This window comes from Coregonus lavaretus (assembly GCF_964263955.1).
Source record: "Coregonus lavaretus genome assembly, chromosome: 29".
Lineage (NCBI taxonomy): Eukaryota > Metazoa > Chordata > Actinopteri > Salmoniformes > Salmonidae > Coregonus > Coregonus lavaretus.
In genome coordinates, this window is record NC_140016.1 from 8,878,029 (window position 1) to 8,894,130 (window position 16,102).

Here is a 16,102-nt window from a genome sequence, read left to right on the forward strand (position 1 = left end):
CACTCGCTCGCACACACAGACACACACACACACACAGACCCAGACCCCTAATACTTTGTAATGATTTAGAGCCTGCTCAGATTCCTCCAACTCAAAGTAATCCAGTTAGATTCTCATTAACTTTTCCCTGACGGTAAATAACAGGAACATATTTTTCCTGTGTGGAACGACCTCAACCCCAGGGACCATCATGATCAAACTACGAGTGGATTTGGGTGATAGCGCACACTAGATTACATTAAGATTCAGCGTTAAGGTTTAAGTCGCTGTGATGACTATTTTGTGTCCCAAATGTCCCAAATGGCATCCTGTTCCCTATATAGTGTAGTATTTTTGACCAGGGCCCATATGGAGAAGGAGGGAGGAGGAAAGAAGGAATAGAGCAGGGGGAGAACAGAAAATTACAGGGAAGAGAGTGGGGAGCGTGGGGGAGGATAGGTGTGAGAGTAGAGATGAAGGATAGAAGGGTGCATGGAGGGGAGAGGAGAGGAGAGGAGAGGAGAGGAGAGGAGAGGAGAGGAGAGGAGAGGAGAGGAGAGGAGAGGAGAGGAGAGGAGAGGAGAGGAGAGGAGAGGAGAGGAGAGGAGAGGAGAGGAGAGGAGAGGAGGACCTCTATGTGTTTTGTGAAGTATCAGGGTCTGTTTGAGGCAGTACTAGGAAATCAGCGCACAATGATATGTATTGAGGTATCAGGGCTTGTGACAGGCAGTACTAGATGAGCAATGAGCAACGAACACAACAGATGGCAGAGAGGAAGACCCCAAATGTGAATCATGGATTCATGTTTCACCATCTGGTTGACACACACACCATCAGTGTCTATGAAAAGACTCGCAGGATGAAGAGGAGGTGAGATGAAGAGGGAGAGAGTTAGAGGAGGGAGGGGAGAGAGAGGAGGGAGGGGAGAGAGAAGAGGGAGGGGAGAGAGGGGAGGGTGAAGAGAGAGAGGAGAGGGAAGGATGAGGGAGAGAGAGGAGGGTGAAGAAAGAGAGGAGAGAGAGGCAGGAGAGAGACAGGGAAAGAGCAGAAGTCATTTTGTAGTAAAGTGGATTACCCTGCTTTGGAGAATGACATCATGTCTGACAAGCTGAGGATCTGTAAAGTAGAGGAGATTAAGCCTTTATTTATTATTTATTTGTAATTCCACTGCTGTTCTTTTCTCCAATCTGATCCAGTAATCTAAAGCCTGTAAGGTCCAGGGGCCAGTATTACGCCTCACAGCAGGCCTAGTTATGAATTGGAGAATTTAGTTTTTCTCTTCATAGAATCAATCAGAATGGAGAAATTGTAGTGTAGGAGTTAAAGCTACATTTCTGATGTCTCTCTCTCTCCCCTCCCCCCATCCCCCCTCCCTCCACAGCCACCCCCTGTATTAAGGCGATCAGCCCCAGTGAGGGCTGGACTACAGGTGGGGCCACAGTCATTATCATAGGAGAAAACTTATTTGATGGACTCCAGGTCATATTTGGTACCATGCTGGTCTGGAGCGAGGTCAGTAACACATTAATCAGTGTGTGTGTGTGTGTGTGTTTGTGTGTATCTGTGTGTGTGTTTGTGTGTGTGTGTCTGTGTGTGTGTGTGACTGTGTTTGTGTATGTGTGTGTGTGTGTGTCTGTGTGTGTGTGTGTGTGTGTGTGTGTGTGTGTGTGTGTGTGTGTGTGTGTGTGTGTGTGTAACCAACAGATATATATTTTTGAAATCAGTGAGTCCATGGGGCTCAAGACTGTGTTAGCCCTCTGAGCTAAAAAAAATTGTGCATTTACAAACCACATACTGCCTTCCATGTCAACTGAACATTTTATATGGCTCTTAATAAGTCTATGTGTTTCACTTTGATACAGTGAATTTGGAAAGTATTCAGACACCTTCCCTTTTTCCACATTTTGTTACGTTACAGCGTTATTCTAAAATTGATTAAATAATGAATTTTCCTCATCAATCTACACACAATACCCCATAATAAAACATGTTTTTCATAATTTGTGAAAATTTATAAAAAATGTAAAACAGAAATACCTTATTTACATAAGTATTCAGACCCTTTGCTATGAGACTCGAAATTGAGCTCAGGTGCATCCTGTTTCCATGTATCATCCTTGAGATGTTTCTACAACTTGATTGGAGACCACCTGTGGTAAATTAAATTGATTGGACATGATTTAGAAAGGCACACACCAGTCTATAGTCCCACAGTTGACAGTGCATGTTAGAGCAAAAACCAAGCCATGAGTTCGAAGGAACTGTCCTTAGAGCTCCGAGACAGGATTGTGTCGAGGCACAGATCTGTGGAAGTGTACCAAAAAATATCTGCAGCATTGAAGATCCCCAAGAACACAGTGGCCTCCATTATTCTTAAATGGAAGAAGTTTGGAACCACCAAGACTCTTCCTAGAGCTGGCCGCCCGGCCAAACTGAGCAATCAGGGGAGAAGGGCCTTGGTCAGGGAGGTGAACAAGAACCCGATGGTCACTCTGACAGAGCTCCAGAGTTCCTCTGTGGAGATAGGAGAACCTTCCAGAAGGACAACCATTGTTGTAGAAAATTGTCGTTGTCCTCAGTCAAACACAAAGTATTTTCAGAGTTTTTGTAGAATTAAGATAGACTTTATTACAATCAATATAGCCGAGGGGGTCTGCAGAGCATCTCGGCTATATTGATTGTAATAAAGTCTATCTTAATTCTACAACAACTCTGAAAGTACTTTGTTTGTTTGATAATTCTCTACAACACAATCTCTGCAGCACTCCACCAATCAGGCCTTTATGGTAGAGTGGCCAGATGGAAGCCACTCCTCAGTAAAAGGTACATGACAGCCTGCTTGGAGTTTGCCAAAAGGCACCTAAAGGACTCTCAGACCATGAGAAACAGGATTCTCTGGTCTGATGAAACCAAGATTGAACTCTTAGGCCTGAATGTTTTTTTGTTTTGTTTTTTTAACCTTTATTTAACTAAGTAAGTCAGTTAAGAACAAATTCTTATTTACAATGACGGCCTACGCCGGCCAAACCCGGACGACGCTGGGCCAATTGTGCACCGCCCTATGGGACTCCCAATCACATCCGGTTGTGATACAGCCTGGAATCGAACCAGGGGGTCTGTAGTGACGCTTTAAGCACTGAGATGCAGTGCCTTAGACCACTGTGCCACTCGGGAGCCAGACCAGCATTGAATGCCAATCGTCATGTCTGTAGGAAACCTGGCACCATCCCTACAGTGAAGCATGGTGGTGGCAGCACCATGCTGTGGGGATGTTTTTCAGCGGCAGGGACTGGGAGACTAGACAGGGTTGAGGGAAAGATGAACGGAGTAAAGTACAGAGAGATCCTTGATGAAAACCTGCTCCAGAGCGCTCAGGACCTCAGACTGGGGCGAAGGTTCACCTTCCAACAGGACAACGACCCTAAGCACACAGCCAAGACAAGGCAGGAGTGGCTTCGGGACAAGTCTCTGAATGTCTTTGAGTGGCCCAGCCAGAGCCCGGACTTGAACCCGTTCTAACATCTCTGGAGAGACCTGAAAATAGCTGTGCAGCGACGCTCCCCATCCAACCTGACAGAACTTGAGAGGATCTGCAGAGAAGAATGGGAGAAACTCCCCAAATACAGCTGTGCCAAGCTTGTAGTGTCATACCCAAGAAGACTCTAGGCTGAAATCGCTGCCAAAGGTGCTTCAACAATGTACTGAGTAAAGGGTCTAAATACTTATGTAAATGTGTTATATCAGTATTTATTTTATTATTTTTAGCAAAAATGTCTGAAAACCTGTTTTTGCTTTGTCATTATGGGGTATTGTGTGTAGATTGATGAGGGGAAAAGAACTATTTAATACATTTTAGAATAAGGCTGTAACGTAACAAAATGTGGAAAAAGTCAAGGGGTCTGAATCCTTTCCGAGTGCACTGTATAGAACATGTTATGGGGTCTGTAATGACAAGTGAAGTAGATATGTAATAATATAACCTTTTTTGTCCCCTGTCCCCCTCCATAGCTGATCACAGCCCACGCCATCCGGGTGCAGACTCCCCCTAGACACATCCCCGGGGTCGTAGAGGTCACGCTGTCATACAAGTCTAAACAGTTCTGCAAGGGCACACCTGGACGCTTCATATACACAGGTAAATACACCTTCATTTAAAACACGTGGACACTTCATATACACAGGTAAATACACCTTCATTGAACATGCCTGGACACTTCATATACACAAGGGAGGAGAGGAGAGGAGAGGAGAGGAGAGGAGAGGAGAGGAGAGGAGAGGAGAGGAGAGGAGAGGAGAGGAGAGGAGAGGAGAGGAGAGGAGAGGAGAGGAGAGGAGAGGAGAGGAGAGGAGAGGAGAGGAGAGGAGAGGAGAGGAGAGGAGAGGAGAGGAGAGGAGAGGAGAGGAAATTGAGTGGAGAGAGGAGAGGAGAGGAGGGGAGAGATGGGAGGAGTGGAGAGAGGAGAGGAGAGATGAGAGAGGAGAGAGAGGAGAGGAGAGGAGAGGAGAGGAGAGGAGAGGAGAGGAGAGGAGAGGAGAGGAGAGGAGAGGAGAGGAGAGGAGAGGAGAGGAGAGGAGAGGAGAGGAGAGGAGAGAGGAGATGGGAGAAGGGTAGAAAGGACTATGGGATTACCATGGTCGGCCATCTTGGCCTTCTGCTTGGTGGTTGGCTCCAGTCTGTGTCCAGTTAAAAGTGGTAATCATAGAGGACTGACATGGTGTGGCCTGGCAGCCGGCAAGGGAATGGCACATAGACACACACACACACACACAACATACACAGATTCACACACACATACACACTCACACACACACTGGGGACAGCTGGTATCACTAATCAACTTGTGTTGGGGAGAGGAAACCACATGCTGCCTGCTCACAGACCTAATTAATTCAACACACACCCTGCTGCCACTACTGGAATATACACACATGCACACGCACACGCACGCACACGCACGCACGCACACACACACACACGCACGCACACGCACACACACACACACACACACACAGGACAGGTAAGTGGTTAGAGAAAAGGAAACTGTGCTTACACATCCCTATTCACGTGTAAAGCTGTTTTTATGGCATATTCTGGACAGCCTGCTTTTCTCTCCTTCCTTCCCTCCCCTCTCTCTCTCTCTCTCTCTCTCTCTCTCTCTCTCTCTCTCTCTCTCTCTCTCTCTTTTCTACAAATCCATTTCAGTGTATCACCATTCATCAAAGAGGCTACAAGCCCTTCCTCCTGTCTGTTAGGGGCTGTAAAAGCTGTGAGGTGCTGGCTGTAGATTGGGTTTGTTTCCCAAATGGCACCCTATTCCCTACATAGTGCACTACTTTTGACCAAAGCCCTATGGGTCCTGATTAAAAGTAGTCCTCTATGTAGGTAAAAGGATGCCATTTGGGACGCATCTTTGAGGTGCATGATGATGAACATCTCCTCTCGTTCAGAAGTCAATGCTTTCCTCTTCAGAATGTAGCCGCCACCGCTTAGCAACCTCTTAGAAACCGCGTATCACTACTGATATTAAAAGACCCTGCTACTGGAGCACATAAGAATAAAATAAAATGTTATTAGTCGCATGCACAAATTTTGTAGATATTATCGCAGGTGTATCAAAATACTTATGTTTCTAGCTCCAACAGTGATACTTAACAATACAAAACAGTACACACAAATCCCAAAAAAATACAAATAAAGAAATTACGAAATATCAGAATGAGCAATGTCAGAGTCCGGAATAAATATATACAGTGCCTTGCAAAAGTATTGTCTGGCGCAAACCCAACACCTCTCATCACCCCGAGAACACCATCCCCACAGTGAAGAATGGTGGTGGCAGCATCATGCTGTGGGGATGTTTTTCATCAGCAGGGACTGGGAAACTGGTCAGAATTGAAGGAATGATGGATGGCGCTAAATACAGGAAAATTCTTGAGGGAAACCTGTTTCAGTCTTCCAGAGATTTGAGACTGGGACGGAGGTTCACCTTCCAGCAGGACAATGACCCTAAGCATACTGCTAAAGCAACACTCGAGTGGTTTAAGGGAAACCATTTAAATGTCTTGGAATGGCCTAGTCAAAGCCCAGACCTCAATCCAATGGAGAATCTGTGGTGTGACTTAAAGATTGCTGTACACCAGCGGAACCCATCCAACTTGAAGGAGCTAGAGCAGTTTTGCCTTGAAGAATGGGCAAAGATCCCAGTGGCTAGATGTGCCAAGCTAATAGAGACATATCCCAAGAGACTTACAGCTGTAATTGCTGCAAAAGGTGGTTCTACAAAGTATTGACTTTGGGGGGGTGATTAGTTATGCACACTGTTTTTTTGTTTTATTTCTTGTTTGTTTCACAACAAAATATATTTTGCATCTTCAAAGTGGTAGGCATGCTGTATAAATCCAATGATATCAACCCCCAAAAAATCCATTTTAATTCCAGGTTGTATTCACCCCCCAAGGGGGGTGAATACTTTCGCAAGCCACTGTACACTACACTAGTGGATGTGGCTATTTCAGCCACACCCGTTGCTGACAGGTGTATAAATTGAGCACACAGCCATGCAATCTCCATGGACAAACATTGGCAGTAGAATGGCCCATACTGAAGAGCTCAGTGACTTTCAATGTGCCACCTTTCCAACAAGTCAGCTTGTCAGCTTTCTGCACTGCTAGAGCTGCCCCGAATCAGCCGCAAAGTGGTAGGCCACATAAGCTCACAGAATGGGACCACTGAGTGCTGAAGCGCGTAGCGCATAAAAATCCTCTGTCCTCGGTTGCAACACTCACTACCGAGTTCCAAACTGCCTCTGGAAGCAACGTCAGCATAAGAACTGTTAGTCGGGAGCTTTATGAAATGGGTTTCCATGGCCGAGCAGCCGCACACAAGCCTAAGATCACCATGCGCAATGCCAAGCATCGGCTGGAGTGGTGTAAAGCTCGCCGCCATTGGATCTGGAGCAGTCGAAACGCTTTCTCTGGAGTAATGAGTCTGGGTTTAGAGGATGCCAGGAGAACGCTACCTGCCCGAATGCATAGTGCCAACTGTAAAGTTTGGTGGAGGAGGAGTAATGGTCTGGGGCTGTTTTTCATGGTTCGTGCTAGGCCCCTTAGTTCCAATTAAGGGAAATCTTAACACTACAGCATACAATGACATTCTAGACAATTCTATGCTTCCAACCTTTGCGGAAGGCCCTTTGCTGTTTCAGCATGACAATGCCCCATGCATAAAGTGAGGTTCATACAGAAATGGTTTATTGAGATCGGTGTGGAAGAATTTGACTGACCTGCACAGAGCCCTGACCTCAACCCCATCAAACACCTTTGGGATGAATTGGAACGCCGACTGCGGGCCTAATCGTTCAACATCAGTGCCCAACCTCACTAATGCTGTTGTGGCTGAATGGAAGCAAGTCCCCGCAGCAATGTCCCAACATCTAGTGGAAAGCCAGAAGAGTGGAGGCTGTTATAACAACAAGGGGGGGGACCAACTCCATATTAATGCCCATGATTTTGGAATGAGATGTACTACAAGCAGTTGTCCACATACTTTTGGCCATGTAGTGTATATGTATATAATAGAGTGTATAGACAGTATGGACTGTATGTGAGTAGAAAAGGTGTGTACAGCAGTAGTTATATAGGATGAGCCTTGACTAGAAGTATATAAATATGAAATGGGTAAAACAGTAAACATTATTAAAGTGACCAGTGCTCCATTACTAAAGTGAACAGTGTTCCATGTACGTAGGGCAGCAGCCTCTAAGTTGTGGCCTACCACTGTTGTGTCGTCAGCAAACTTGATGATTAAGTTGGAGGCATGCATGGCCCCGCAGTCATGGGTGAACAGCGAATACAGGAGGGAGCTAAACACGCACCCTTGTGGATCAGTGTGGCGGAGGTGTTGTTGCCTACCTTCACTAACCTAGGGTCGGCACCGTCAGGTATTCCAGGACCCAGTTGCACAGGGCGTGGTTCAGACCCAAGGCCCTGAGCTTAGTGATGAGCTTGGAGGACACTATGGTGTTGAAGGCTGAGCTGGAGTCAATGAACAGCATTCTTCCATAGGTATTCCTCTTGTCCAGATGGGATAGGGCGGTGTGCCGTGCCATGGGGATAGTGCCATCCGTGGATCTGTTCGGGCAGTATGCAAATTGTAGTGGGTCCAGGGTGTCGGGTAACGCAGAGGTGATATGATCCTTAACTAGTCTCTCAAAGCACTTCATGATAACAGAAGTGAGTGCTACGGGGCAATAGTCAGTTCAGTTACCTTTGCTTTCTTTGGTACAGGAACAATGGTGGACATCTTGAAGCAAGTGGGGACAGCAGACTGGAATAGGGAGAGATTGAATATGTCCATAAACACTCCAGCCAGTTGGTCTGCACATGTTCTGAGGCCGTCTGGGCCGGCAGCCTTGCGAGAGTTAACACGCTTAAATGTCTTACTCACGTCGGCCATGGAGAACGAGAGCCCACAGTCCTTGTGAGCAGCGGTGGCCCGCGTTGGTGGCTCTGTGTTTTCATCGAAGTGGGGCGAAGAAGGTGTCTGGGAGTAAGACGTCGGAGCGAGGCCTCAGTGTCCGCGACGTGGCTGGTTTTCCCTTTATAATCCGTGATTGTCTGGAGTCCCTGCCACATACGTCTCGTGTCTGAGCCGTTAAATTGCGACTCCGCTTTGTCTCTGTACTGTTGTTTTGCCTGTTTGATTGCCTTACAGAGATCTGTTTGTACACGACCATGTTCCCATTCACCTTGCCGTGGTTAAATGTGGTGGTTCGCACTTTCAGTTTTGTGCAAATGCTGCCATCTATCCACCGTTTTTGGTTTGGATAAGTTCTAATTGTCGCAGTGGTAACAATATTCTCTATGCACTTCCTGATGAACTCAGTCACCGAGTCAGTGTATACGTCAATACTATTCTCATTAGGGGTAGTTGTTAAAATTTTTGGTGCGTATGCACACACTCGCCCACATGCACATACAAAGACCAATGCTCTCGCTCTGGCTTTCGCTCTCGCTCTTTCTCTGACAGACAGACAGACAGACAGACAGACAGACAGACAGACAGACAGACAGACAGACAGACAGACAGACAGACACATTAAGAGTAGTATTTCTGGGCCCAGTACTGATTAGGTGTGAAGCATCAGTCAGGAGGCTGGGGATGCTGTTAGAACAGGACAGGGACAGGAGAAGACTAAAATACAGCAACAGAATATTAACAAGCTGAAAGACTCTAACTATGTCCCAAATGGCTCCCTATATAAAGCCCATAGGGCCCTGGTCAAAAGTAGTGCACTACATATGGAATAGTGTGCCATTTAACTCCCATTCTCTCAAAGTTCTATCTGACTACAATTCCACAGGGGGGTGGAAAGAGCCAGAAGATGTTTGTCATTTTTATATCGGGAGGAACTGTGAAATGAAAGGACTTCAGTCTGTACCTGTATTACTGGCATTAGCGTCAATGTGTAGTAGATGGACCTTAGAAGCACACACACACAATCCCCCTCTCTCTCTCTCTCTCTCTCTCTCTCTCTCTCTCTCTCTCTCTCTCTCTCTCTCTCTCTCTCTCTCTCTCTCTCTCTCTCTCTCTCTCTCTCTCTCTCTCTCTCCATCTCTCTCTCTCTCGCCCTCTCTCTCCCTCTCCCTCTCCCTCTCCCTCTCCCTCTCCCTCTCCCTCTCCCTCTCTCTCTCTCTCGCTCTCACACACCAATACAATAACAGTAGAGTGCAGTAACGAGGTAGTCTATTTCTCTCTCTATTTCCCATTTGTGAATTCAGTATTTTATTGAGCTGCTGTGGAGTCTGCTGTTGATTAAAACTGGTGGATTCTCCTGGTAGAGATGGGGAGCACGCCACACACACATGCCCCCCCCCCCACACACACACACACTCACACACACATATATGCACACACACTCAGTGTACTCTCAGATACAGTACCTACAGTCAGTCACAGTTCCTAAACAACCTCCATATTGAGGGGATATTCAAATGAGATTCAGGGTTTAAACCGTCTCTCCTGCTAAATGGAATGGTAGGAAGGAATTGGAATGTCCAGATGGTGGAACACCTCATTCTAATCTACCCTGAAGAGCACTATTTGATTTACCGTATTGGTCCGAATATAAGACGACCCTGATTATAAGACGACCCCCCGTTTTTCAACACAAACATTTAGAAAAACAGATTTGCAGACTAGATTTGCCGAACAAAGAACTTCATTTTATTTTAAAATAACAATATTAAAAACACAGTGAATTAAACACAAAGGCAAACTATGTACAGTATGATTCAAAATTAATATCAAGCAATAATAAAGCAACATTTTTAAATAACAGAGAAAATACAGGCCACACATTTAACTAAACTTAACAAAAATTCGCCAAACTTCTCCTCCGATGTCTCTCTATCCCTCACACACGTCCTCTGCCCCGCTGTGTTCGCTCTCGCTGTCATCGCTCCCCAGCTGCTCCGCTTCCACCGGCTCCTCCCAAAGCACGTCGTCCTCGCTGCCGTCCAATGCATTTGAGATGCAACATTTTTTAAAGCCATCGATGATGCTCTGTGAGGGAATAGCATCCCATGCATGCAGGATCCATTCACACAGTAGACGGACTGACGGCTTCTGTATTTTCCCGGTCGGTGTGAGTGCGTGGTTGCCAGACAGGAGCCACTCTGTGTATTTTTTTCGCAGGTTATCCTTGAAAGGCTTGTTCACAACTACGTCCAACACCTGTAGCTGGCTTGTCATTCCCCCTGGTATGATCACAAGATCCCCGTTCATTGCTCGCACCTGACTTTTCACGGGCTCAGTCAGATGTCCGCGGAACGCATCCAGAACGAGCATGTTCCTCCTCTTCCTCAGTCCCCCGTAGCGTGCGCCCCACACAACCTTTAGCCAGTCCACTACAAGCCCCGACTCCATCCAGCCCTTCTCCTGGGCGCGCACAATAATGCCAGCTGGCATTGGGTCCTTTGGCACAGTCTTACGCTTAAGAATGACATACGGGGGGAGTTTGCTGCCACCAGCGAGACATGTCAACATGACAGTGACGCGGCTCTTCTCGTTGCCCGTTGATTTCACCAACACAGACTTTTCTCCCTTTCTATTGACAGTCACCGATGTTGGCATGTCGAAATAAACGGGTGTCTGATCAGCATTGCCGATCTGATCCAGCGGGTAGGAGTGCTTCTTCCTCAGGTTGATAATAAAGCGCTGAAACGAAAGCAGCTTCTCTCCGAAGTCTGACGGCAGGCGTTGGGCCAAACTCGTTCTCCGTCTAAGTGACAGTCCATTACGCCGCATCATCCTACGACACCAGCCGAGGCTGGCTTTAAATCCAGTGATGTTGAGCTCTCTGGCGATTTCCAGGGCCTTAACCTGGATGACAGCTCTGGTAATGGGCATTCCCTCAACTCTTTTTTCCCTGACATATTCAAAAACCCTCCGGTCAACCTCAATGAAACGACCACTTTGAGGACCACGGAAGGATTTTCGCTGACTGTTAGCATCTTTTAGACGTTGTTTTTCTGCTCGCCATCTTCTTACATTACACTCAGTGACCCCGAATGTCTTGGCAGCTTGGCAGTTGTTAGATGACTCTGCCTTATTGACAACCATTATTTTGAAATTGGCATCATAGCTCCTCCGCTGTTGTTTATTGACCTGGCCCACTTTTGAGCCACTTGTCTCTAAATGGTCAGCCTGTCTTTCCATCTTTAAACACCGGTAACGGGCTGGTTGTTAAGGACGCCTCTTCCCTCCGTCCGGAACGAATTTTTGGCGCCATCTGTGCCCGCGAATGTGTATTGACATTTAAAGGGAGCGCCGAAGAAGAGAAACTGCGCTCTGAATACTAGACCCCGAATATAAGACGACCCGACTTTTTTGGACCTATTTCGAGGGGAAAAAAGGCCGTCTTATATTCGGACCAATACGGTATGTTGATTATAGGATTTTCCATTTTGCACTTTTATGATGGGGTAGATTATGAAATATTGTTTGCTATAGGCCTAGTAATCTTACTGTAATCTTAATTCCTAGATTAGTTTAACTTTTGGTATTATCATAGGGAAATGTTATATTTACATACATTCATTCATAAAATTCTCAAGCATCTGTTTCAAAATAAAATAGGCAGGCTTTCCTCTATAAAAAATAAGTCATACATTCTATGGGTCTGAATTTCCTGCTGTTTTATCCTCTTAACATGTTCAAGTGATGTGTAATTTAGTCTGTCTGATCCTCCAAATAAACACAATCACCAGTTTATGGAGAAATTGATCAAAAACAAGATTGTATGGTAATGATTTAGGTTGGGGGAAGGGTCAGTGTGTACAATTTGTAAGTCGCTCTGGATAAGAGCATCTGCTAAATGACTTAAATGTAAAAAAAATGTAAATGTGTGTGTGTGTGAGTGTGTGTGTGTGTGTGTGTGTGTGTGAAGAATGAAGCAGTAATTCAATGGTATTGAACCTCCTGCCAGTTTCTGAATCGATCCATAGCTATCTCTCATGAGATCCCACCAGAACACTGGAGAACAGAGGGAGAGAGGGAGGGTCAGAGAAAGATGGAGGGAGAGAGGGACAGAGAGAGACGGAGGGAGAGAGGGACAGAGAAAGATGGAGGGAGAGAGGGACAGAGAAAGACAGAGGGACAGAGAAAGACGCAGGGAGAGAGAGACAGAGAAAGACGGAGGGAGAGAGGGACAGAGAAAGACGCAGGGAGAGAGAGACAGAGAAAGATGGAGTGAGAGAGGGACAGAGAAAGACGGAGGGAGAGAGGGACAGAGAGAGACAGAGGGAGAGAGGGACAGAGAGAGACGGAAGGAGAGAGGGACAGAGAAAGACAGAGGGAGAGAGGGACAGAGAAAGACAGAGGGACAGAGAAAGACGCAGGGAGAGAGAGACAGAGAAAGACGGAGGGAGAGAGGGAAGAAAATAAAGAATGAAGCATAAATATTACACAGAATGAGAGAGGAGGGGGTCAATCACAGAGACAGAGAGACAGAGAGAGAGAGAGAGAGAGAGAGAGAGAGAGACAGAGAGAGAGAGAGAGAGAGAGAGAGAGAAGGGAAGCATGGGTGAGAGCATCAAAGGTGATGGAACCAGTATTCTTACAGGAGGTTTCTTACAAAGTGTCCCTGTTCCTCATTCATACTACAGGGAGACAGATCACTGTCCTTTCGACCTCTCATCCATCTGTCTTCTTCCTCTCCTTCTCTCCTCCTCCCCTCCTTTCCTCCTCCTTCCCTCCTCCTTCTCCTCCTCCCTCCCTCCCTAACTCATACATACTCTCCCCTCTCCTCCTCCTCCCTCCCTCCCTAACTCATACATACTCTCCCCTCTCCTCCTCCTCCCTCCCTCCCTAACTCATACATACTCTCCCCTCTCCTCCTCCTCCCTCCCTCCCTAACTCATACATACTCTCCCCTCTCCTCCTCCCTCCCTCCCTCCCTAACTCATACTCTCCCCTCTCCTCCTCCTCCTCCCTCCCTCCCTAACTCATACATACTCTCCCCTCTCCTCCTCCCTCCCTCCCTAACTCATACATACTCTCCCCTCTCCTCCTCCTCCCTCCCTCCCTAACTCATACATACTCTCCCCTCTCCTCCTCCTCCTCCCTCCCTCCCTAACTCATACTCTCCCCTCTCCTCCTCCTCCCTCCCTCCCTAACTCATACATACTCTCCCCTCTCCTCCTCCTCCCTCCCTCCCTAACTCATACTCTCCCCTCTCCTCCTACGGCCCTCCCTCCCTAACTCATACATACTCTCCCCTCTCCTCCTCCTCCTCCCTCCCTCCCTAACTCATACATACTCTCCCCTCTCCTCCTCCTCCCTCCCTCCCTAACTCATACATACTCTCCCCTCTCCTCCTCCTCCCTCCCTCCCTAACTCATACATACTCTCCCCTCTCCTCCTCCTCCCTCCCTCCCTAACTCATACATACTCTCCCCTCTCCTCCTCCTCCTCCTTAACTCATGCATACTCTCCCCTCTCCTCCTCCTCCTCCCTCCCTAACTCATACTCTCCCCTCTCCTCCTCCTCCCTCCCTCCCTAACTCATGCATACTCTCCCATCTCCTCCTACGGCCCTCCCTCCCTAACTCATACATACTCTCCCCTCTCCTCCTCCTCCTCCCTCCCTCCCTAACTCATACTCTCCCCCTCTCCTCCTCCTCCCTCCCTCCCTAACTCATACATACTCTCCCCTCTCCTCCTCCTCCCTCCCTCCCTAACTCATACATACTCTCCCCTCTCCTCCTCCTCCCTCCTTAACTCATGCATACTCTCCCCTCTCCTCCTCCTCCTCCCTCCCTAACTCATACTCTCCCCTCTCCTCCTCCTCCCTCCCTCCCTAACTCATACATACTCTCCCCTCTCCTCCTCCTCCCTCCCTCCCTAACTCATACATACTCTCCCCTCTCCTCCTCCCTCCCTCCCTAACTCATACTCTCCCCTCTCCTCCTCCTCCCTCCCTCCCTAACTCATACATACTCTCCCCTCTCCTCCTCCTCCCTCCCTAACTCATACATACTCTCCCCTCTCCTCCTCCTCCCTCCCTCCCTAACTCATACATACTCTCCCCTCTCCTCCTCCTCCCTCCCTCCCTAACTCATACTCTCCCCTCTCCTCCTACGGCCCTCCCTCCCTAACTCATACATACTCTCCCCTCTCCTCCTCCTCCTCCCTCCCTCCCTAACTCATACATACTCTCCCCTCTCCTCCTCCTCCCTCCCTCCCTAACTCATACATACTCTCCCCTCTCCTCCTCCTCCCTCCCTCCCTAACTCATACATACTCTCCCCTCTCCTCCTCCTCCCTCCCTCCCTAACTCATACATACTCTCCCCTCTCCTCCTCCTCCCTCCTTAACTCATGCATACTCTCCCCTCTCCTCCTCCTCCTCCCTCCCTAACTCATACTCTCCCCTCTCCTCCTCCTCCCTCCCTCCCTAACTCATGCATACTCTCCCATCTCCTCCTCGGCCCTCCCTCCCTAACTCATACATACTCTCCCCTCTCCTCCTCCTCCTCCCTCCCTCCCTAACTCATACTCTCCCCTCTCCTCCTCCTCCCTCCCTCCCTACTCATACATACTCTCCCCTCTCCTCCTCCTCCCTCCCTCCCTAACTCATACATACTCTCCCCTCTCCTCCTCCTCCCTCCTTAACTCATGCATACTCTCCCCTCTCCTCCTCCTCCTCCCTCCCTAACTCATACTCTCCCCTCTCCTCCTCCTCCCTCCCTCCCTAACTCATACATACTCTCCCCTCTCCTCCTCCTCCCTCCCTCCCTAACTCATACATACTCTCCCCTCTCTCCTCCTCCCTCCCTCCCTAACTCATACTCTCCCCTCTCCTCCTCCTCCCTCCCTCCCTAACTCATACATACTCTCCCCTCTCCTCCTCCTCCCTCCCTAACTCATACATACTCTCCCTCTCTCCTCCTCCTCCCTCCCTCCCTAACTCATACATACTCTCCCCTCTCCTCCTCCTCCCTCCATCCCTAACTCATACATACTCTCTCCTCTCCTCCTCCTCCCTCCCTCCCTAACTCATACACACTCTCCCTCTCCTCCTCGGCCTCCCTAACTCATACTCTCCCCTCTCCTCCTCCTCCTCCCTCCCTCCCTAACTCATACTCTCCCCTCTCCTCCTCCTCCCTCCCTCCCTAACTCATGCATACTCTCCCCTCTCCTCCTCCTCCCTCCCTCCCTCCCTAACTCATACTCTCCCCTCTCCTCCTCCTCCTCCCTCCCTCCCTAACTCATACTCTCCCTCTCCTCCTCCTCCCTCCCTCCCTCCCTAACTCATACATACTCTCCCCTCTCCTCCTCCTCCCTCCCTCCCTCCTTAACTCATACATACTCTCCCCTCTCCTCCTCCTCCTCTCCCTCCCCTCCCTAACTCATACTCTCCCCTCTCCTCCTCCTCCCTCCCTCCCTAACTCATACTCTCCCCTCTCCTCCTCCCTCCCTCCCTAACTCATACATACTCTCCCCTCTCCTCCTCCTCCTCCCTCCCTCCCTAACTCATACTCTCCCCTCTCTCCTACGGCCCTCCCTCCCTAACTCATACATACTCTCCCCTCTCCTCCTCCCTCCCCTCCCTAACTCATACA

At 48.4% G+C, this 16,102-nt stretch overlaps 1 protein-coding gene across 1 annotated transcript in view; it reads left to right on the plus strand.

Annotated features, from left to right (window-relative positions):
• The window catches only part of LOC311105003 (transcription factor COE1-A-like), a gene marked incomplete at its 3' end in the record, with an annotated part of 78,374 nt that overhangs the window by 35,421 nt on the left and 26,851 nt on the right, over positions 1 to 16,102 (plus strand). The window contains exons 9-10 of the mRNA XM_084146987.1: positions 1,361 to 1,491; positions 3,988 to 4,114. Of these exons, the coding sequence (XP_084003113.1) occupies positions 1,361 to 1,491; positions 3,988 to 4,114 (258 nt within the window). The remainder of the gene's footprint in view (positions 1 to 1,360; positions 1,492 to 3,987; positions 4,115 to 16,102) is intronic.